At 46.6% G+C, this 24805-nt stretch overlaps 1 protein-coding gene across 4 annotated transcripts in view; it reads left to right on the top strand.

The window, feature by feature from the left end:
- Positions 1-24805, top strand: part of HTT (huntingtin) — a 517727-nt gene that overhangs the window by 106973 nt on the left and 385949 nt on the right. For all 4 annotated transcript variants that reach the window (XM_063924321.1, XM_063924312.1, XM_063924303.1 and 1 more), the window contains 13 exons: positions 16-127; positions 1019-1156; positions 1873-2031; positions 2817-2914; positions 3800-3939; positions 4413-4476; positions 5133-5233; positions 5505-5651; positions 9055-9175; positions 10568-10713; positions 11525-11676; positions 13911-14113; positions 14444-14570. In XM_063924321.1, coding sequence (XP_063780391.1) covers positions 16-127; positions 1019-1156; positions 1873-2031; positions 2817-2914; positions 3800-3939; positions 4413-4476; positions 5133-5233; positions 5505-5651; positions 9055-9175; positions 10568-10713; positions 11525-11676; positions 13911-14113; positions 14444-14570 — 1708 coding nt within the window. The remainder of the gene's footprint in view (positions 1-15; positions 128-1018; positions 1157-1872; positions 2032-2816; positions 2915-3799; positions 3940-4412; positions 4477-5132; positions 5234-5504; positions 5652-9054; positions 9176-10567; positions 10714-11524; positions 11677-13910; positions 14114-14443; positions 14571-24805) is intronic.

Raw genomic sequence — 24805 nt, 5'->3', positions numbered from 1 at the left:
TCGTTCATGTTGCAGCTCCCCAGGATGAAGGGAGACATAGGACATTACACGGATACCGATGCGCCACCTTTAGTGCACTGTGTACGTCTGCTTTCTGCTTCCTTCCTGCTCACTGGACAGAAGGGAGGTAAGAACACCATTACATTGTTATCACTCTGAGAACTGGAGCCTAATCGAAAAGTGGTGACAAACAAACCTGACTTCTGGACTCTAGACCTAAAATGCCACCTATATATATTATATATGACACATTTACTAGTCATTTTCATAAATATGTGTGGAACAGATTCAAAAACCTGTTCCTGTCTAAGAGCACAGCAGGGAGTCAGCTGTGATAACAGTACAGTTCCATAGTACGGGAGTTGTATGTCTGCACTGACTAGCTCCCCCTAGAGGCATTTCCTAGAGGCAGAGTGAGGTGCTCCATCTTGAATGGAAAGAAAATGGAGCTTCATAAAGTGACTGCCATAGGATGCCATGAAAAAAGTGCCCAGCTCCAGCAGTCACTCAATACAACTGAACGGCCTGCCTGGTTATAAAGAGTAATTACTGTACGTGTACATTAATGTAAAGTGCTCAAGCTTCTGCCACCGCACTGTATACAGACTGTATGCCGCATTGTGTGGAGGCCCCCCAATGGACCTGAGGGATAATAGATTTAACAGAAGACATTTGTATTCTAGGCTATAGGGATTGTCATTTTGTATTACCATACAAATATTTGAATACCAATACAACATTCCTGGCACCGTCCATTGCTCCCAATGAGGGGAATTTATCAAGCCGTGAAAAAAGTGGAGAAGCTTCCCAAAGCAAAGAATCAGCGTCTACCTTTCATTTTATACAATGTGCTTGATATATGCTACATCAAAGCTAATTGGTTGCTATGGGCAACTTCTCCACGGCTTGATACGTCAACCCCTAATTCCTTCTTCTGATACTGTAATGGTTAAGATGAGCGAGGATGATATTCCGTGTGACAGTGCTGTTACCTTGTTGTGACGTTTGTGTTCTCCAGCTCTGGTTCCAGACAGAGAAGTGCGGGTCAGCGTGAAAGCCTTGGCGCTGAGCTGTGCCGGGGCAGCGGTGGCTCTGTATCCTGAAGCTTTCTTCAGCAGGCTGTTCAAGCTGCAGACCGAATGTAACAATCCTTCAGGTACTGTCACGCCTATGCTTCTTGTGTATTATCCCGCTTGTGGTGCGCTGCTGCTGCCAGAGGATCTTCCACCTTAATATGTTTTTAAACTTCTGCAATGAATACATTTCCTAATTCTGAAAGTTGGCCGTGCCCTTATCTGTATCATTATTTGTAGTCCGAATCGGACGTCACGTTTCTGAGCTGGTTAGATTGCATATTGCAGTTTTTATTCATGTACCCCACACACAGCAATCATCGCTCATGTAGCAATCACAAATGGGGTATGCTGCAAACAGGTTTGGAGGATTGCATGGGGACTGAATGGGAGCTCACTTTTTTCATCCTTTTTTGATATAAAGTATATATAATAAAATAGTTAGTGTATTATAATTTCTATTATTAGTAAAGTAAGCTATTTTTTTTGTTTAATTTGTATGTTAATCAGAATAAAAGGAGTTTATTTTAAGTAATCTTAAATTAAATTGTGTAATTATACAGTGCGTGGGCCCCATCAGTCATGCAGTGCTGGCGCTCCGTCGCTCGTGCAGTACCCCCCCTTGTGCACTGTCGGCGCTCCGCAACTTGTGCACTGTCGGCGCTCCGCAGCTTGTGCACTGTCGGCGCTCCGCTGCTCGTGCACTGTCGGCGCTCCGCTGCTCGTGCACTGCCTGAGCTCTGTTAAAGATGTCTGGTGCTGGTGACTGACGGTGTTTTTTTCCTCTCCTCCACTACAGACGTACAATATGTTTCAGACATCCTGGACTACATTAATCACGGAGACCCTCAGGTTAGGGGAGCCTTGTCCATTCTGTGTGGAACTCTGGTCTTTTCTATACTGAACAAGTCTCGCTATGATGCTGAGCAGTGGCTAGCCATTGTTAAAAGCTGTACAGGTAACTTATCTGATATCTGAAAACCCCAAACCAACATCTGAGTGCAATGTTTTACGTAGAACTGGGCAGTTTATAGATCAGTAGATAACAGATCTGGATGTGTGCAGTTCTGTCCCAATTCTCAGCAGTACTGGTAATGAGGAGACCTTAGGGCAAGAGGCACCCTGTTGCCAATCTAGGATTTGTGATGGTAACTTTACTAGAAGCTGTAAATACTAGATTGTTCATCACAAGAACATTGATGGACATCTGTAAACTGAAATATCATTGGCAACTACAGTAGAGTAATTTGTAAAGTGGGCAGTAAGCTTTTACTTCTAATTTATTCTATACAACTTTAGTGACAATCATTTTGAGTCTAATTCTGATCACATTGATATTTTCACTATCTAGTTCTATCAGAAGTTCTAATTTTATAATTTTTCAAAATGTAGATAATTCTTAGGGGGGAATTCAATTGTTTGAAAAGTCGGTTGGGTGTCTGTTTTTTCCTGTCTATTAGATAGGACAGACACCCAACTGACTTTTCAAACAATTGAGTACCACCCTTAGAGTTGTTCTATCCCAGGTATATGACACTAGCCGGCACATTGCCCAGGATGCTACATAGTTACCATCATAGTTATCAAGCTTGTCAGTTGCAGCATATATTATACAGTGAATAACTAACTTGTTAGAAAATGTGTATGAGAAAGATCTACATCAGAGTATTATTGTGTAGGGAATACTGTACTGTATGGGGCAGAATACAGTAATGTAATGTGTGTGTGATTACTTTTCGGTAGGGAATACCTTTTCTATGGAGGACTGCATTCCTCTGTTACAGAAGTGCCTGCGAGACGAATCGTCTGTTACGTGCAAGTTGGCTTGTGCTGCAGTCAGGGTGAGTGCAAGGATCCGCTCTGTACGCTGCCATTATGGGCCTGCAAGTTGTGGGGGTTTGTTCCTGCTTTGTTGCTGTGCATACACCTCTTTCTACAAGGCACGTTAGCCGTAGAGTACACTTACGGCACACACTAGAACACAGGCAAGAAATACATTGTAAGGAAATATCTGCTCTCTATCCAAGTGGCCAGTACAGATGTGTTCTCATCCATCCATCCATATACGCCCTGCCGTGGGTAGCGATTCCAGGGCCTTTTCCTAAATGTAGCTTATTGGTGTTGAAGCCGCATACAAAGTTGATTATAGTGTCCGGGTACTTAGGAGTAGTATTAGTATCGGGATGTAGTTATGTGACTGGCGGTCAGGAGACCACCGGTGACAATACCGACCACTACATTCCAACCCCCGAAAATCCCGACAGTCGTTATGCCGACTAACGGGGACTATTCCGAGCCTGCAAGGGACTTTGTTGCGCTCGCCCCCAGCGCTGGCGTTCTGCAGCTGGGATCCAGGTGTCTGGATGCTAACCGCCGGGATCCCGGCCGCCTGTAATGCAGCCCCAACCCTTAGTATCGTGCCCTATGAGTATAAAGAAACACAATGATAATTCATATGGGCTGCATGAAGTCTAACAAAAAAAAAAAAGATGAACAGTAAACAGGTGTAATTAAAAGGACGTCCATGCAGACGCATGAGTTTATGTGAGCAGCCGTTCACTGTGTTAATGTGTCCAGAAGAAGCAGGTTAATTTTCTTTCCTGCGTTATTGTTCTTTTTATTCCAATTATTATTTATATGTTCTGCTTTAGTCTGATATACAGAGGTAATACTATGATTGTTTCGGTCCAAACGTCCGGGGAACATACCTGTGTTTCTATTTCCAGCACTGCATATCAAGCTTATGTTGTAGTACATACAGCGAGCTTGGATTACAGCTGATGGTCGATCTGCTCACCCTAAAAAACAGCTCCTACTGGCTGGTGAGGACGGAGCTCTTGGAAACACTTGCAGAAATTGACTTTGGGTGAGTTAATATAAAGTGATATATAATATATACAAAGTTTCGTATTGACTGTGGGCTTGATGTTTGGAATACTGACGTCGGGATCTTGAACAAACGTCTGCCGGGAGTCCACAGTTAGGTGTGATCCATTCCTCATTGAACGAGGTGTCTAATCACAGAAAAGGGAAAGCAAGCTGCTTTTTTTTTCTTCTCCCCCCCCCCCTTTAAACATTTTGGGTATCAAAGACTGGCTGTCGGGATGCTGGCGGTCACATGACCGACTGCGGGATCCCAACACTAGAAAGGGGTAAGTATTTTACCCCTACCCTAACCCTTGGGGCTGGCGGCTAGGGCTAATCTGTGGGGGGGGGGGGGGGGGGGGGGGCAGCTATGGTTTGATGCTTGTTGTTAATTACAGCAGAATAATGAGGTGTCCAGTGTGTGTTCTCTATGTTCTCTCATACTTCCAACTTGTCTGGGGGGTTTTGTTGCAGGTTAATCAGTTTCTTGGAAGGACGAGCAGAAGGGCTCCATAGAGGTGTCCACCATTATACTGGGGTGAGTGCAGCTAATCTTTTCTGAATATAGTATATTACAAAGGGCATTTTAAAACAGCTGGCTGGTGCCCTGAAAGCTGAAATGGAGTTTCATATAATATAAAAGACCTCTGCAAAGAACTGACCAGGTTTTATACATTTTATTAAATGAGTTGTGCAAGAACTATAAAGCATTGCTGCATGGAAGGTACATTATATTTTGCACCTTTCCCTCTAACCAGAAGGTGGCAGTATTTTGCTTGTGTTATTCTTGGGCATCTTTTGTGCACATACTTGTACTTCTAATTGTATCCACATGACAAATGAACCTCCAGCGTTACAAAGTAAGAAATGCTAGTATAGATACATGGCGGTCCTGGAAGCAGCACCTACAGGTGAGCACAAATGGTAACTAAACATGGAATTTTGTTTGTACTGTACAAACGGCCTGTAGCACTGGATTGTGTTGATCTATGACAAAATGTCAGTCATTATAACTGGGTTGACTGCCAGCTGAAAGTAAAAAGAGATTGCACCCACTTGAACTATGGCCATTATGATGCATGAAAGTGATTTGAGGTTTTAATTTTTAAGTTATTTTCAAACAAGTGTTTTGACTGAAACAGAAGTGGACGGGCTACTGGTTTTATTCTAATATGTGATCTGTGTCTTCTGCAGCTGCTACACCTTCAGGACCGTGTGTTAAACGGCGTGATTGTCAGCCTTCTGGGAGATGAAGATGCGCGGGTGAGGCATGTAGCTGCAGCCTCATTAGTCCGGTAATTAGTCAGCATGAATGGGACGATGTCTCTTTTGTTAATGCACATTTCAGTGTTGCTAATGGGGTTTCTCCATGTTACGCCGGGTATAACAGGGTTTGAACCAGTCTCTCCACCCAGTCGCTTAGTGTAAATGTGGGCCAATCCGTGCATGTAACCATTGGTTCATAGCTTGGAGAGATTCCCATTGTTAATGTGGTTTGGGGACACAAGCACAGCCGCTGTCACCTCTTTTATTTTCAAATCTTCCTTTTGCTTTGTTGTTACACAGACTGGTTCCCAAGTTGTTTTACAACTGTGATCAAGGGCAGGCAGACCCTGTGGTAGCAGCAGCCAGAGACCAAAGCAGTGTCTACCTGAAGCTTCTCATGCATGAAACTCAGCCGGCGTCGCACTTTGCCATCAGTACGGTCACCAGGTATGAGCACCGTTTGCCGTCTGGAAGAGTCCAGAGACCATCACTGTGCTGCAATCTCTACACTGTACAGAAATGACATCACAATTATTCCTAACCTAACAAAAATACTGTAATGGGAAACTAAAATTCATATCTATCACTATAAATATTCTAACCCCTTCTTCTGTGTTTATCTGTAATACCAATCACTGCTGTGGAAATTGTGTTAATTTCCCTTTTGATAGAGAACTGTTAGGCTTTAGTGGTTGTTGTTGTTGGGCCAGACCCTATAAAACAGAACAGTGTGTAGTACCAGGGGACACGGGAATGGTGGGTGTAGTCCCAGCCTCCTGGAACAATGTTAGCTCCCGGTGCAGTGCTGCACCTCTGGCTCCCCAGTCACCTGACCGGTCCCCCATCATGTGATCGGGGGCAGGGAAGAGGGGGGATGTGGGTCATGGCGCTGCACCGCCTTCCCCCTGCTGAGGGTCACAATGCTGAGTACCGGCTCCCGGGCCGCGGCGCCCTCACTGCAGTCCCAGTGTGCTGCTGCGGCAGGCATGGGACACTGACAGGCTGCCGTGGCTTATCAGGGATTTTGTTTCACCTGCCTCGGCATTTGAAACCAGATTCCTGGAAACAGCCCCGTTTTCAAGCAAAAACGGGGCTGTTGCTCAAGAAAACGCACAGGTTTCACTGAACCTGTGTGTTTTCGGGAGGAAAGCTGTTTTTATACGGGCGATCCTAATTAGATAGCCTATAAAAAATAAAAATAAAAAAATTGGTGAAACATCAGAAAAAAGCGGAAAATAAACAGTTGTGAAAAACTGACGTTTTGCGCACCTGACATTTAATCGGGAGGCGGTCGTTAGGTCGACCAGCATTGGGTCAACCACTGAAGGGTCGACATGCATTAGGTTGACATGAGTTTTTAAAATTTTTTTTCCATTTTTTCACCTTTTTCATACTTAACGATCCACGTGGACTATAATTGGGAACGGTATCCTGTGCCGAGTGCAGCGGTAGCGGAGCGAGGCACCTTGCCCGAAGCATGGCGAGCGGACGCGGTTCACTAATTGGGGTTCCCCGTCACTTTACAAAGAAAACAACACCAAAAACAGTAAAAAAACAACAACCTCATGTCGACCTTTTTCCACGTCGACCTTTTTCAATGTCAACCTTTTTTCCATGTCGAGCTAATGCATACAACCTTCAGTGGTCGACCCAATGTATGTCGACCTAATGAACCACACCCATTTAATCTCCTGGATTAGGATACTGCCCATTGATTCTGCATTACACAGAATAAGTGGGTTAGTGCACGTGTTTATAGTGTGGGGAAGAGGCTGTTTTAGTGAATAGCTTCGAGAGTAACCGTATCATTTCTGCGAGTGGCTAGTTTGTTTCCCCCCTCAAATGTTTTTACCAGAATTTTTCCATAATGATTACTGCTATAGAGTCTATTGAAATCAGGCTTCTTATTCAGAAATGTGAATGTTCCTGTACAGTGGCTGACCTTGAAGTGTTTGGTATATGGTATATTTGCATATGATCTGCCGCTTAGTGCAAGTGGTTACCATGTGTTACCTATTTTAGGGGGTAGATTCAGTTCCAGGTGATGTGCGCTCGTTAGTGCCTATGGAATGGTTAATAAAGTGATGCTCAGCGCCATGTCACCTTTACACCCCAAATGTCTGGCTGTGGAGTTTTTGAATAAGCGTAAAAAAAAGCATGTACGCATCAGGAAATACAGTGCATCCGGAAAGTATTCACAGAGCTTCACTTTTTCCACATTTTGTTATGTTACAGCCTAGTCAGGGAGGTGACCAAGAACCCGATGGTCACTCTGTCAGAGCTACAGCAGGAGAATCTTCCAGAAGGACAACCATCTTTGCAGCAATCCACCAATCAGACCTGTATGGCAGAGTGGCCAGACGGAAGCCACTCCTTAGTAAAAAAGCACATGGCAGCCCACCTGGAGTTTGCCAAAATGCACCTGAAGAACTCTCGTATCATGAGAAACAAAATTATCTGGTCTGATGTGACAACGATTGAACACTTTGGCATGAATGCCAGGCGTCATGTTTGGAGGAAACCAGGCACCGCTCATCACCATGCCAATACCATCTCTACAGTGAAGCATGGTGGTGGCAGCATCATGCTGTGGGGATGTTTTTCAGCGGCAGGAACTGGGAGACTAGTCAGGATAGAGGGAGAGATGAATGCAGCAATGTACAGAGACATCCTGGATGAAAACCTGCTCCAGCACGCTCTCAACCTCAGACTGGGGCGACCGTTCATCTTTCAGCAGGACAACAACCCTAAGCACACAGCCATGATATCAAAGGAGTGGCTTCAGGACAACTCTGTGAATGTTCTTGAGTGGCCCAGCCAGAGCCCAGACTTGAATCCGATTGAACATCTCTGGAGAGATCTGAAAATGGCTGTGCACCGACGCTTCCCATCCAACCTGATGGAGCTTGAGAGGTGCTGCAAAGAGGAATGGGCAAAACTGGCCAAAGATAAGTGTGCCAAGCTTGTGGCATCATATTCAAAAAGACTTGAGGCTGTAATTGCTGCATCAGCAAAGTATTGAGCAAAGGCTGTGATTACTTATGTACATGTGATTTATTCCATTTTGGAATAAGGCTGTAACATAACATAAAATGTGGAAAAAGTGAAGCGCTGTGAATACTTTCCGGATGCACTCTACATGTTCTTGATATAGAACATGTTGTGTTTTGGGTTTACACTACCTTTTAGTTTGCAGTTTGAGGCTAGCATGTGTTTATACGAGTCTCGCTCCCAGTTGGTCCATTAAGTCCGCTTATTCCCGGTAACTTACATTACAAGATACATTGTAATCTCTGTAATGGATGTTCTCACTGTCAGGGGTGACACATTGGGCTGAGTCAGGGCTGGGCACAGTGCAGCACGCAGTTGGCCAGTCTTGTAAGTCTGCCCATGCGTCAGAGTTGCACATGGGTCCCAATTGTTACCACTCAGAGACCCACTACAGCAAAGGACGCAGTCTCACTGGAGTTTAGCAGGAGTTCCTCTGCAGTAATGGCTGTGGCTAAATCGATGCGGGGTGTTGCTGAGAGTGTCTGTGTCCAAAGACACCCAGGCACTCATAAAGGATGCCATTTTCCGGTGGAGAACCTGCACCTGCCATAGGCATAGTTTCAATAGTGCGTCTAAAGACGCTCTAAGAAGGAAAAGCACCGTCTCTAGATGCTGCATGTGAGTGTCTCAGTTTAGATGAAATCGGGATAAGGGATTGGCATCAGACGCAGCTGCAGCAAAAGACACAGGTGCTACTGCATCCAACTCACTATTGGGTACATTGTAGTTTAGTGAACTGTGCTGAAAGTTCAGGCCACAGTGAGATCATTCTATATGTTTGTTCTGACTCTTCCTGCAGGATTTACCGAGGGTACAATATTCTGCAGAGTCCCACCGATGTCAGTATGGAGAATAACTTGTCCAAGGTTATCACCGCTGTTTCTCACGCCCTGACCACATCGACCACACGAGCTCTCACGGTAAATGTGGCCGTCATCAACTCTGATCAATAGTGACTGACGGCAGAGAGGGTTTCCTAATTGCGCATTTAGGGCTAAACTAATCCAAGTGGCCTCTGCTATTCTAGTAGTATTAACCTAAAAAGCAATTATAATAAAAACAAGTTCTCTTTTTAACATAGGGGGTAATTCTGAGTTGATCGCAGCAGCAAGAAAGTTAGCAATTGGGCAAAACCATGTGCACTGCAGGTGTGGCAGATATAACATTTGCAGAGAGAGTTAGATTTGGGTGGGTTATTTTGTTTCTGTGCAGGGTAAATACTGGCTGCTTTATTTTTACACTGCAAATTAAATTGCAGATTGAACACACCACACCCAAATCTAACTCTCTCTGCACATGTTATATCTGCCCCCCCCTGCAGTGCACATGGTTTTGCCCAACTGCTAAAAAATTTCCTGCTGCGATCAACTTGGAATTACCCCCATAGTACAGTGAATAAGGGTATAGGATTCTGCCCACGTTTGTGGCTGTTTTTTTTTTTATAACTAACTCTAATGCATAGGCCTGTTTTATTAATAAACCTCCGACCCACTTTGGATCATTAGTACAATCGGGTTCCGGATGCAGTGTCACCACTTCTGTTTGGGTTTTGGCGGGTGTGGTATAATTTATCAATGATTATCATGTCGACAGTCGTCAGGCCGACATGAGAATGTCAACATGATTATGTCAACATGATTGAGCTGTCGTCATGCAGCGTGTTGACAGAGACCATGTTTACATTCATCATGTCTACCTGGATATGTCGACATGAAGAACTGTCGACAAACTGCCTCTTTGTGGCCTAGTGGTATCGGCTGTGTAGTGACATCAGCTTCCAGCACGGATCTTCGATGCTACCCCTACCCCTGTGGTGGTGCTTAACCCTAACCATCGGTGTCCTCTGAATGTCTACATTTCACATGGCAACATTTCAGATGTTGACATTATGAACCAGTCGATTGTTTGAGAATGTTGACATGGTGTTGACAGTTTTAGCTGCATCGGTATTCTGATGTTTACATTGTGATGTCGTCATGGGTACTGTTGACCATGCGACTTATAAACGGTTTTGGCTATAGAGTTTAAAGCACAATTCATAGAAACATAGAATTTGACAACAGATAAAAACTATATCTATGGCCATCCAGTCTGCCCTTGAGGGCTAGGGGTTAGGGTATTAAGCTTAGTTTATGTTTTTTTATTTTTTTTATTTGCTTTATTTTTTTCGATAGTTACCATACTATCATTAACCGATGCCATGATTTGGGAAAGGCGGTTTGTCCATGACGCCAGAAGCCATAAAATAGAATTGCAAGCCAACAGACTGATTTATATAACCTAGGACTTATTTCTGTACTCTCGCCGTTTAGTTTGGTTGCTGCGAAGCTTTATGTCTGCTATCAACGGTATATCCAGTATGCACATGGAGTGTCGGGTGGCATTGTGGGTACGTCATTTCCTCCGGCGCACAGACTTCACGGATCCAAGTGTATAAGAACCGAGGCCGCTCCTTCAGGTAATTCGGCTGTAGGTAATCTGACCTGCAGTGTCTGTTTTTAGGTAGGAATAATAATGGGATGTGATTGGTGGTTAGAAATGCACATGACGGAAATTAGTAGCTTGATAAACTCAGAGGACTGGTTAACAGCCTGAAGCTTGGGTCACTGCATGTGTAAACTAAGGGTCACCTAGGTGACCTGGAGTGTTACTTGGTTAAGCTGCATCTGGGTATGAAAGTGTGATCTGTTAATCATGATATTAAAGAATCTCCAAGCATTGTTTTTATATTTCCCTATGAATTGGTTTTATACTGTAAGTATTAAGGGATAAATATCAGTATATTTTTATGATCAGACCTCTGCAGTAGTATGATTGCAGGGCTACACTTACAGTACATTTGCCGTTGAATCCTTCCTTTACACTTGCTGAGGGCAAAGTGGTCTATTTACTAAGCCTTTGATAGAGCTACAGTAAAGTGGATGGAGATAATGTATCGGCCAAACAGCTCCTAGCTGTCATTTTTCAAACCCAGCCTGCAACATTTACTCAGAAGGTGGGTATGTGATTTGCTGTCACAGCGAGCAGGTTGTCAGCGAATGGAAGAGTGTGTATGCCAGAAGCAGGGACACAACCTAAGAGATGCGGGTATCACATATGTGGCACAGTGAGGCATAATAAAGGGGTGTGCAGTGTAGGCAGTTCTGGAGAGCCGTGCATTTCTGACTATGATGGTAGATACATGTTGTTAGTTCATGTAGTAATGGTAAAGGTGCAGTTTTTCTCAGTCTGGCATATAAATATAAAGCTGCAATTGTGTTTGTTTCCAGCATTTCCCAGCAGAGCCCCTCAGAGGAGCCCCGGAAAAGCTGCACCGCTGGCATGGCCAATATGATGCTATCTCTGCTGTCTTCTGTCTGGTTCCCCCTTGATCTCTCTGCTCATCAGGATGCCCTGATCCTTGCTGGAAACTTGCTGGCAGGTATGTACGTAAGCACAGAACTGAATAGTGCAGATATGTGGTCACATACCTTACTACTTTTGCGCCTATGGCCCCCCTTGCTCCATCAGGCTCTCCCTGACCCTGCATAGCTTTAAACGTGCATAGAAAGCTCAACCTGTTCATCAAAGCCTACCCTTCCACCACATATAGTAACCTTGTCACCGGGTGTCTCACCCCACCCTCCTACCTCCGTCATTTCTACCTCTCCTACTTCCTGCTCCCATGTTCCCATCCACATGCTCACCCTTCTTGTCATCTGTCAGTCTTCCTCTCTTCTAGATTGTAAGCTCCTAGGAGCAGGGTCCTCCTCTCTCCTGTTTTCACAGCCCTCTTCTCTAGCACGTCAGCGACGGACTTCACCTACTCGGTGGCCGTTTAGCCTGGAATTACTCTCGGTCACAGCCCTTCGTCTCTTCCATGGTTCTACTCATGCTCGGCGTGCCGTCACTACCGGAGACAGGTTTCGCCCTTCGCTTATTACCCCCTCTCACCTTGCTTCCCAGCTGTATTGTGTACTGAGAATTGTGGCACTGTTTCAGGGAATTGAATGACCAACACAGAGGAGATTTGAGACTGAATAACGTTCCTCAGAGCAGTCTTTATATGTCCTGGAACACTTATGTGACCTTGGCGACTGCTCACTTAGCTGACATAGCATTGATATCTGGAATTAGAGCCACTAACTCATCCTGAGAAGCACAGTGATCGGAATCTAGGACCTCTAGAACATTAACGTGCAGTGGCGCCACTAGGGGGTGCGGGCCACAGTGGTTGACGCTATACGAGCGGGTGGCACCAAAATAGCTGAGCACCCTCAGATGGTGTCACCGAGCAGCAATGAGAACAGGCATTGGTGGGTGCCACCCAGCAGCTACCGGAGTGTTGGGCAAGCCCCCAGCATGACGAATACAGGGGCATGACATGCAGACATGTACCTGGGGGCGTGGCTTTGCTGACGTGAGGCCACCCCTCTATTCACAAGGGATAGGACTGGGGTTGACAGGGTAAGTCGGTAAGACACCCACTCTAGTGATGCTCACAGCTTTTGTGGTCTGACTAATAATTGTTACCTACTGCAGGTAGAAGACATTACCTGCAAATAGCAGGTACTTAGGACTCCACTTAGACTCTGTGACATATATTTATGACGCACTTTCCAGCAATTCTGATTACCTGATCTAGGAGGGAAATATTATTGCGTGCATAATCAGCAGTGTTTTGCATTTAATATTTTTGCCATTTTAAATCCCATGACGACAACCCAGTGTCCACTTCCCAAGCCTTAATCTTGCCCCAGCCTAACACACTGCGCCAAGGGCGTCCCCCACTGAATGTCCACTGGCCAATTTTGGAAAATTGTACAGATTATGCCACCTCCAGATCTAGCTTTGTCGCTACTCCCTTTGTCTAACATGACTGAACCATGAGTGTAATGGAGCGTTTACAGACCTTGCAGAACAGGAGAAAAATGTACTACCTTGCAGCGAGAGATCAGGGGAAAGAGCTGCAGCTGTTGGTCTCAATTTACAGATTAGGTGAGCTTTCCTCTATTATAAATAAAACACATGCAAGGAGGAGGTTCATTTTGTTGGGGTTTGATTTCTTCCTGATCTCAACATTTAAGGAAAACCATAAAAAAATGTTTGTGACCCTATTGGGCGGTTGTTGCCTGTGAGAGGGGCCTTGTGTCTTGTAAAGCCTCTAACCTGACCCCCTTCCCAGCTCTGGGTGTTCTGTGCTAGCAGATAGCCCGGTTCTCAGTACTCCTCTTTCCCAGTGAATAGGGAACCTATAAGGGGAAGAGTTTCAGACTTGGCTCAGTGTCTTTAAAGTGCCCAAACTTATGTCTGTGCCCCCTATAGCCCATGAGCTCATTGTCACCAATTCAGATGATGGAGGAAAAAAAACTGTATACTCCAGTTATATCTTGTTCTACTTCTTCGCCCGCTGGGAAGCAAAACAATCCATAGCAAATGCTAATGTTATGATAGAGCACAGCTTAGTGCGGTTTTGGCCACGTTCTCTCTGATATCTGTACATTGAAGTAGAAGAAATCTCAATGACTTAATGTCACGTGTTACTGTGCCGGGATATTAACTACATACCGTTACTGTATGCTGAGTTTTAAAAGAATAGTAAAGTAAAGCAGAATTTAGAGAGTAGTTTAGTACACACCAAGCCTGATATCCAGTGGGGCTTTTATTTCATTCCAGCTACTGTCCCTAAATCTCTGAAAAATCCATGGACAGCAGAGGATGAAACCAACCAGGGAGCAAACAAACAAGAAGAACCATGGCCAGCTCTTGGCGATCGCTCCATGATCAGCATGGTGGACCAGCTGTTTGTTCATTTACTGAAGGCCATCAATATATGTGCTCATGTGATTGATGACGTGACTCCAGGGCCAGTAATAAAGGTGAGCTCGGACAATTACATCCTATGTGGCCTATTTGGATTTTCTATGCTGTGTTTGTATATGTTGTATCCAGCCACTCTGCACTTTGCTCTGTAGGTAGTAACAGAGAGTACTAGATCTGCAGTGTCCAGGAGTAGAACCTGGTTATTACAGGAGTCTTGTATTTTAAACACCCCATTGTTTCTAATAAGTAAAGAGCCTTTAGTTAGTTGTTAGTAAAGCTTAGTTCCCTCCACAGTTGTTACTGTGTTGTGTGGTTGTCTCTGTACAGAATGATAGGCTTTGATATGCGGCAGACTACTGACAACTCGTTGTTTGTGTTACTTTCAGACAACCCTACCGTCTCTTACTAACCCGCCTTCATTAAGTCCCATCCGACGGAAAGGGAAGGAACGAGAAACCGCTGATCAAACGGCAGTGCCGCTGAGCCCAAAGAAGTCCAGCGACGTCACTCCAGGTAAACGTGCTAGAGAAGGGTCTAGGACTGGTTGCTGTGCTGTGATCCTGGCCTTAGACTGAAGATAAGGGCTCTCTGAACATTATTAGGGCTTTGATGGTCTGAGTTGTGCAGGACAGATGATCGTTTGGATCTCTATGATGCCCTCAGGAGAGGTTTGCTAGCGTCCAAGCAGACCATTGCTAGGTGGATCACTACAGTCATTTTAGGCTTGCATTGGAACAGAGATTATTGGGGTCCCTTGATGATGGGCTGCAAGCGTAAATGTTTTGATCAAAATATAAATAATTGCCAATGCCTTCATTTGCTAGATTACACAAATTTCCAGTAGCCGTGTTAGCGCGGACAACAGCCGTCTTTCTGTTTTGTATTCATGTATGGCATTAATATTGCTGTGCAGCTGATTCCAAGGGGTGTAGTATGGTATGCCAGCGGCCAGGCTCCCGGCGACCAGCATACCGGCGCCGGGATCCTGACCGTCGGCATACCGACAGCGTGGCGAGCGCAAATGAGCCCTTCGCGGGCTCGGTGGCGTGCTACGCTCGCCACGCTATTTATTCTCCCTCCAGGGGGGTCGTGGACCCCCAAGAGGGAGAAAGTGTCAGTATGCCGGCTTTCGGGATTCCGGTGCCGGTATACAGTGCGCCGGGATCTTGACAGCTGGCAAACTGAAGACCACCCGATTCCAAGGGCCAGATGTACTAAGCCTTGAAAAGTGATAAATGACCAGCCAATCGGCTCCTAACTGTCATTTCTCTTTCATCCACTAGGGGACACTGGAGTCCTATACAGTAGGGGTGTGAAGCTTGCAACCGGAGGTGTGGCACAATCTAAAATTAGCATTGTGTGCACAGCCGGCTCCTCCCCCTTCACATCCCTCCTCCCTCAGTTTGGAAAATTGTGCCAGGAGGAAGAAGCACAAGATGGGAGCTCCTGCTCCATGAAGACAATTTACTTATTTTATTTATTTCTACTTTTAATTTTTATTGTTTTATACTGGCCCAATCCCTCCTAACTAAAAGGAGGGTGCAGGCTTTTTCCTAAGGAAAGCTGCCCAATCCCACCTAAATGGAAGGAGGGTGCAGGCTTGAGCACAGGAAAAAAGACGTTGCCCAATCCCACCTAAATGGAAGGAGGGTGCAGGCTTAACAAAACGAATAAAGGACTCCGTCCACCTAGTAAAAGGAGGACAAGTGTCTGCAGTGTGGAGAGACAAGGATCCCAGCTAAAGGGATCTAGATCTCTCAACGGGAGGAGGACTCAGAGGTGTCGTGAGTACTGGTAGTAACAGAAGCCCCAGTTTCTTAACCCCACACCACGCTGCTGCCATCTGACTATTTATTACAACACTCCCTCCCTCCCTCCACAGCTTTATCCAGTACCTCCAGCCAGCTCTCCCTGCGTCCCCTCTTCAGTGAGCGCTGCGTCATTTATTTATTTTTCTTTATCGTCCTAGTGGATGCTGGGGTTCCTGAAAGGACCATGGGGAATAGCGGCTCCGCAGGAGACAGGGCACAAAAAGTAAAGCTTTCCGATCAGGTGGTGTGCACTGGCTCCTCCCCCTATGACCCTCCTCCAAGCCTCAGTTAGATTTTTGTGCCCGGCCGAGAAGGGTGCAATCTAGGTGGCTCTCCTAAAGAGCTGCTTAGAAAAGTTTAGCTTAGGTTTTTTATTTTACAGTGAGTCCTGCTGGCAACAGGATCACTGCAACGAGGGACTTAGGGGAGAAGAAGTGAACTCACCTGCGTGCAGGATGGATTGGCTTCTTGGCTACTGGACATCAGCTCCAGAGGGACGATCACAGGTACAGCCTGGATGGTCACCGGAGCCTCGCCGCCGGCCCCCTTGCAGATGCTGAAACAAGAAGAGGTCCAGAATCGGCGGCAGAAGACTCCTCAGTCTTCTAAAGGTAGCGCACAGCACTGCAGCTGTGCGCCATTTTCCTCTCAGCACACTTCACACGGCAGTCACTGAGGGTGCAGGGCGCTGGGAGGGGAGCGCCCTGGGAGGCAAATGAAAACCTATTTGGCTAAAAAATACCTCACATATAGCCTCCGGGGGCTATATGGAGATATTTAACCCCTGCCAGAATCCACTAAAGAGCGGGAGACGAGCCCGCCGAAAAAGGGGCGGGGCCTATCTCCTCAGCACACAGCGCCATTTTCCTTACACAGCTCCGCTGGTCAGGACGGCTCCCAGGTCTCTCCCCTGCACTGCACTACAGAAACAGGGTAAAACAAGAGAGGGGGGGCAAAATAGTGGCAAAAATTATATTATAAAAGCAGCTATACAGGGAGCACTTATTATAAGGCTATCCCTGTCATATATAGCGCTTTGGTGTGTGCTGGCAAACTCTCCCTCTGTCTCCCCAAAGGGCTAGTGGGGTCCTGTCTTCGTTAAGAGCATTCCCTGTGTGTCTGCTGTGTGTCGGTACGTGTGTGTCGACATGTATGAGGACGATATTGGTGTGGAGGCGGAGCAATTGCCAAATATGGGGATGTCACCTCCTAGGGGGTCGACACCAGAATGGATGCCTTTATTTTTGGAATTACGGGATAGTGTCAACACGCTAAAGCAGTCGTTTGACGACATGAGACGGCCGGACAATCAATTAGTGCCTGTCCAGGCGCCTCAAACACCGTCAGGGGCTGTAAAACGCCCTTTGCCTCAGTCGGTCGACACAGACCCAGACACAGGCACTGATTCCAGTGGCGACGGTGACGAATCAACCGTATTTTCCAGTAGGGCCACACGTTATATGATTTTGGCAATGAAGGAGGCGTTACATTTAGCTGATACTACAGGTACCACTAAACAGGGTATTATGTGGGGTGTGAAAAAACTACCTATAGTTTTTCCTGAATCAGAAGAACTAAATGAGGTGTGTGATGAAGCGTGGGTTGCCCCCGATAAAAAGATGCTAATTTCAAAGAAGTTATTGGCTTTATACCCTTTCCCGCCAGAGGTTAGGGCGCGCTGGGAAACACCTCCTAGGGTGGACAAGGCGCTCACACGCTTATCAAAACAAGTGGCGTTACCCTCTCCTGAGACGGCCGCACTTAAAGATCCAGCAGATAGGAGGATGGAAAATATCCAAAAAAGTATATACACACATACAGGTGTTATACTACGACCAGCTATAGCGACAGCCTGGATGTGCAGTGCTGGAGTAGCTTGGTCAGAGTCCCTGATTGAAAATATTGATACCCTGGATAGGGACAATGTTTTACTGTCTTTAGAGCAAATAAAGGATGCATTTCTTTATATGCGTGATGCACAGAGGGATATCTGCACACTGGCATCACGGGTAAGTGCTATGTCCATTTCGGCCAGAAGAAGTTTATGGACGCGACAGTGGTCAGGCGATGCGGACTCAAAACGGCATATGGAAGTTTTGCCGTATAAAGGGGAGGAGTTATTTGGAGTCGGTCTATCAGATTTGGTGGCCACGGCTACAGCCGGGAAATCCACCTTTTTACCTCAAGTTACTCCCCAACAGAAAAAGACACTGACTTTTCAACCGCAGCCCTTTCGTTCCTTTAAAAACAAGAGAGCAAAGGGATATTCATATCTGCCACGAGGCAGAGGAAGGGGGAAGAGACAGCAACAGGCAGCTCCTTCCCAGGAACAGAAGCCCTCCCCCGCTTCTACAAAAGCCTCAGCATGACGCTGGGGCTTCTCAAGCGGACTCGGGGGCGGTGGGCGGTCGTCTCAAGAATTTCAGCGCGCAGTGGGCTCACTCGCAGGTAGATCCCTGGATCCTGCAGATAATATCTCAGGGATACAGGTTGGAACTAGAGACAGATCCACCTCGCCGTTTCCTGAAGTCTGCTTTACCAACGTCCCCCTCCGAAAGGGAGACGGTCTTGGAAGCCATTCACAAGCTGTACTCTCAGCAGGTGATAGTCAAGGTACCTCTTCTACAACAAGGAAAGGGGTATTATTCCACTCTATTTGTGGTACCGAAGCCGGATGGCTCGGTAAGACCTATTCTAAATCTGAAGTCCTTGAACCTGTACATAAAGAAGTTCAAGTTCAAGATGGAGTCACTCAGAGCAGTGATAGCGAACCTGGAAGAAGGGGACTTTATGGTATCCTTGGACATCAAGGATGCGTACCTCCACGTTCCAATTTACCCCTCACACCAGGGGTACCTCAGGTTCGTCGTACAAAACTGTCACTATCAGTTTCAGACGCTGCCGTTCGGATTGTCCACGGCACCTCGGGTCTTTACAAAGGTAATGGCCGAGATGATGATTCTTCTTCGAAGAAAAGGCGTATTAATTATCCCATACTTGGACGATCTCCTGATAAGGGCAAGGTCCAGAGAACAGCTAGAGATGGGATTAGCACTGTCTCAAGAAGTGCTAAAACAGCACGGGTGGATTCTGAATATTCCAAAATCCCAGTTAATGCCAACAACTCGTCTGCTGTTCCTAGGGATGATTCTGGACACGGTTCAGAAAAAGGTTTTTCTCCCGGAGGAAAAAGCCAAGGAGTTATCCGAGCTTGTCAGGAACCTCCTAAAACCAGGAAAGGTGTCTGTACATCAATGCACAAGAGTCCTGGGAAAAATGGTGGCTTCTTACGAAGCAATTCCATTCGGCAGATTCCACGCAAGAATTTTCCAGAGGGATCTGTTGGACAAATGGTCAGGGTCGCATCTTCAGATGCACCAGCGGATAACCCTGTCTCCAAGGACAAGGGTATCTCTTCTGTGGTGGTTGCAGAGTGCTCATCTATTGGAGGGCCGCAGATTCGGCATACAGGATTGGATCCTGGTGACCACGGACGCCAGCCTGAGAGGCTGGGGAGCAGTCACACAAGGAAGAAACTTCCAGGGAGTGTGGACGAGCCTGGAAACGTCTCTTCACATAAACATTCTGGAACTAAGAGCAATCTACAATGCTCTAAGCCAGGCAGAACCTCTGCTTCAGGGAAAACCGGTGTTGATCCAGTCGGACAACATCACGGCAGTCGCCCATGTGAACAGACAGGGCGGCACAAGAAGCAGGAGTGCAATGGCAGAAGCTGCAAGGATTCTTCGCTGGGCAGAGAATCATGTGATAGCACTGTCAGCAGTGTTCATCCCGGGAGTGGACAACTGGGAAGCAGACTTCCTCAGCAGACACGACCTTCACCCGGGAGAGTGGGGACTTCATCCAGAAGTCTTCCACATGCTGGTAACCCGTTGGGAAAGACCAATGGTGGACATGATGGCGTCTCGCCTCAACAAAAAACTGGACAGGTATTGCGCCAGGTCAAGAGATCCGCAGGCAATAGCTGTGGACGCGCTGGTAACGCCTTGGGTGTACCAGTCGGTGTATGTGTTTCCTCCTCTGCCTCTCATACCAAAAGTATTGAGAATTATACGGCAAAGAGGCGTAAGAACGATACTAGTGGTTCCGGATTGGCCAAGAAGGACTTGGTACCCGGAACTTCAAGAGATGATCACGGAAGATCCGTGGCCTCTACCTCTAAGGAGGGACTTGCTTCAGCAGGGTCCCTGTCTGTTTCAAGACTTACCGCGGCTGCGTTTGACGGCATGGCGGTTGAACGCCGGATCCTAGAGAAAAAAGGCATGCCGGAAGAAGTCATTCCTACTTTGATTAAAGCAAGGAAGGAAGTAACCGTGCAACATTATCACCGCATTTGGCGAAAATATGTTGCGTGGTGCGAGGATCGGAGTGCTCCGACGGAGGAATTTCAACTGGGTCGATTCCTACATTTCCTGCAATCAGGATTATCTATGGGTCTCAAATTGGGATCTATTAAGGTTCAAATTTCGGCCCTGTCGATTTTCTTCCAGAAAGAATTGGCTTCAGTCCCTGAAGTCCAGACTTTTGTTAAGGGAGTGCTGCATATACAGCCTCCTGTGGTGCCTCCAGTGGCACCGTGGGATCTCAATGTGGTTTTGGACTTTCTAAAATCTCATTGGTTTGAACCACTAAAAAATGTGGATTTGAAATATCTCACATGGAAAGTGACCATGCTACTAGCCCTGGCTTCGGCCAGGAGAGTGTCAGAACTGGCAGCTTTATCTTACAAAAGCCCATATCTGATTTTCCATTCGGACAGGGCGGAACTGCGGACTCGTCCGCATTTTCTCCCTAAGGTGGTGTCAGCATTTCATCTGAACCAGCCTATTGTAGTGTCTGCGGCTACAAGTGACTTGGAGGACTCCAAGTTACTGGACGTTGTCAGAGCATTGAAAATATATATTGCAAGGACAGCTGGAGTCAGAAAATCTGACTCGTTGTTTATATTGTATGCACCCAACAAGATGGGTGCTCCTGCGTCTAAGCAGACGATTGCTCGTTGGATCTGTAGCACAATCCAACTTGCACATTCTGTGGCAGGCCTGCCACAGCCTAAATCTGTAAAGGCCCACTCCACAAGGAAGGTGGGCTCATCTTGGGCGGCTGCCCGAGGGGTCTCGGCATTACAACTTTGCCGAGCAGCTACGTGGTCAGGGGAGAACACGTTTGTAAAATTTTACAAATTTGATACTCTGGCTAAGGAGGACCTGGAGTTCTCTCATTCGGTGCTGCAGAGTCATCCGCACTCTCCCGCCCGTTTGGGAGCTTTGGTATAATCCCCATGGTCCTTTCAGGAACCCCAGCATCCACTAGGACGATAGAGAAAATAAGAATTTACTTACCGATAATTCTATTTCTCGGAGTCCGTAGTGGATGCTGGGCGCCCATCCCAAGTGCGGATTATCTGCAATAATTGTACATAGTTATTGTTAACTAATTCGGGTTATTGTTGTAGGGAGCCATCTTTCAGAGGCTCCTCTGTTATCATACTGTTAACTGGGTTTAGATCACAGGTTGTACAGTGTGATTGGTGTGGCTGGTATGAGTCTTACCCGGGATTCAAAATTCCTCCCTTATTGTGTACGCTCGTCCGGGCACAGTACCTAACTGAGGCTTGGAGGAGGGTCATAGGGGGAGGAGCCAGTGCACACCACCTGATCGGAAAGCTTTACTTTTTGTGCCCTGTCTCCTGCGGAGCCGCTATTCCCCATGGTCCTTTCAGGAACCCCAGCATCCACTACGGACTCCGAGAAATAGAATTATCGGTAAGTAAATTCTTATTTTTTACACACTGATCTCCCCTGTTAACAGCGGTGAGGAGATCAGTGTAGCCGCAGCAGGGGTAGCAGAAATTAGCGGACGTAAGAACGAGGCACATGCGATCATCCCCCTCCCGCCGCCTCACGGAGACAGTGTTAGTCTTCCAGCCTCCCGGCCAGCTGCAGCCGTCCCTTCCCGCTTCTAAGCTGCACACGCGGCAAGGTAACTCCGCGGTGCAGCATATGGAGGAGATCGGGAGAGACTGTGTTGTGTGAGCGGCGGGGTGGAGGGTGACTCATGCAGCAGAGGCGTCTCGCTATGGGACGCGCTGCGAGGACGGCAAAGCCAACGAGCGCTGAGACATTAGGGGCTCCGGGAGCCACAGGGTACCTTTTGTAAATGTAATTGAGGTGTCACAAAATGTTCAAATGCGGCCATTTTTCGGGACTAAGAGGCGCCAAACGTCACTGTTAGCAAGAACACGCCCCTCTTCGTGGGGACATGAGGTCTGGCCAGTCAGAATAGGGGGTGGGGTCTTATATTAAAATATGAGTGCTCCCTCTATTTATGAGAAATCTGGCCTGGTAAAAATACAGAGGATTTGGCTCCCTCTTCTGGTGAATAGTGGTCACTGCTGCAAAGGATCCTCCTGTATATATTAATCATAGATCTTTATGCTTTATATTTTCAAGGACTTCTATTTAAAAGATCCGTGAAAATAAAGAGATGCAACTGAACATCAACCCCGCTCATAAAAGCTGATTCACAGTTGGAGGTGCAAGGGTTGTAAGACGGCTGTTATATGGAAGATAATAATAATAATTTAATTCTGAAGACGCAGCCGGCCAGGTAAAGGCTATTGTTTGCATCATCCCTACGGTCTTTCTCTACCTAATTAAAAGGGTGAAAGTACCGCTGAATATTCTATATGTGTGTGTCTGCTGTTTCAGTCAAAAGCACCAGCCAAGCACGCTAAACCAGATTGCGGTTGCAGAAAGCGTGAAGGAAGGGAACACGCTCAACTTTGCAAATAGAATAAAACTAAGATTGGTGGAGGAATTTCTCATCAGGTTAACGCCACCCACACATACAGAAACGAATGTGCGCAAGGCAGTTAAGAGACCTCTTCCTATTATACCGGAAGGAGGAAGAGGGTATTCTCATTGATACAGAGGAAGGTGAGTTCATTGAATCTAACCTAAGCGCCGATTTTCCAGAAAAGGACACGGCAATCTCAGGTCTTGAGTCTTTATTTGAAGCGGTAATGGAAGAAAAATGCGAATTGTTCGAATCCCAAAAGCCGCGTTCAGTAGTGTTTGCCATTCCTAAATCCCTCCAATCTCAAATGGAAGAGGCTTGGGAATCCCCTGACAAACATTTTCAATTTCTGGGGGGAAAAAAAAAAAAAAAGGGGGCCTCAAGTAACTTATCCCCTGCCTATGGGTGTAATGGTTAAGTGGGAGAACCCACCAGTAGTGGATGCTTCCCTAGGAAGGTTGTCGAAGAAGACAATCTTACCAATACTTAATGTGACGATTTTGCAAGGCAAAGTTTTGGTAGCAGCAGGTGCAACACAGAAACCTGCGATCATCTGAACTTGGGTCTACAGGGCCATGGGAGCATGGTCTGGACGTATTGTACAGGCTATTTAGGAAAAATAGCTTAGGAAAGATTACCCAACGGGCGGAACACAGTCATGAATCTGTTTCATGCTTGTGTCAAGCCTCAAAGGATATTAGAAGGATAGCATCGCGCATCTCCGCATCGGCCATATCGGTTAGACAGATTTTATGGCTCAGAGAATGGCAGGGAGACTGACACCATGAAGGCGGTAGAATACACCCCCTTTGGGGGTGAAATGCCTTTCGGTCTACAGTTGGACAAGTGGATTTTGCAGGCTACTGCAGGGAAATCCACCTTTATGCCTACACCTTATACAGGAACCAAGGTTTGGAGAGGTTATTTGGGACCAGTTTTTCATTTCATTCATTTAGATCACGGTCCTTTTTGAGCCCGGGGAAGAGGTTTCGGTACACAAGTACGTGGGGGCAGGGGAGAGGCCGCTCACAGGCAGCAACCAGAAAGCAGGATAAACCTGCTGACAAAACCGTGGCATGACAGCCTAACGGCTCACCTGGGGTCCCCGTTGGTGGGCTCACGTCTGGAAGGTTTTCGGGACATCTGGGCCACAACCTCACCAGACCTTTACATAAACAACATAATCTCCCAACAAACTGGATTTTCGCAAAGACCTCACAGTCAGTTTGTTTACAACGGGATTGCCCCACTGCCCTCAGAAAGCATACAGGATGCATGTCTGCATATCCAAATCTGGGCTCCTCACCAGGCTGAGTAGGGTTTGCACTGGTGATGGATCGCTGCCAATTCTGGGCCTTGCTATTAGGTCTTTCATCACAAAAATGTTACGAAGCCCATGGCAATCATGGTTGCAGGATTGAGTTTGTTGAGTGTCACGATTGTACCGTCTCTAGACGATCTCCGGATCAAGGCATGGGAACAGTTGATCAAGGATGTTCAGACATCTCATCTATTTCTCATACAACATGGGTGGATTGTAAATTTCCAGAAACCCATCCTCATGCCAACTCAACAGACTCAATTCCTCAGTCTCCTCTTGGACACGGTACACTTGGGAGTGTTCCTACCAGAGTGCAAGGTCCCGGTCCTGCAGAGCTTAGTGGCTCAGGAACTGCGGACACACACACGGTTTCGCTACACCTCTGTATGCATCTTCTCGGAACAATGGTGGCATCGTTCGAGGCTCTCCAATACAGCAGACTTCATTTTCAACAATTCCAGATAAACGCATTGCTTAGGGAGCAAGTTCGCGCTGGGTTCTATATCGAAGAATCCGGTTTCCACCGCGCATACGAACGTCCTTAATTTGGTGGTTGTTACATAGGAATCTCGCAGCTGGCAAGAGTTTCGGCATTTGGGATTAGAGGATCCTGACAACAGACGACAGTTTCAGAAGTTTGGGTGTCGTCTTAGAGGAACATCAGTTTCAGGGCAGATGGACGTTACTGGAGAGCAGCCTGCCCATGTACATTCTCGAACTGAGAGCGGTGTACTCAGCCGAAGACCTAGTCATGGGTCAACGCGTCAGGATACGGTCGGACAATGGCATGACGACGG

Source organism: Pseudophryne corroboree, chromosome 1 (genome assembly GCF_028390025.1).
Source record: "Pseudophryne corroboree isolate aPseCor3 chromosome 1, aPseCor3.hap2, whole genome shotgun sequence".
Taxonomy (NCBI): Eukaryota; Metazoa; Chordata; class Amphibia; order Anura; family Myobatrachidae; genus Pseudophryne; species Pseudophryne corroboree.
This window is presented reverse-complemented; position numbering and strand designations above follow the sequence as displayed.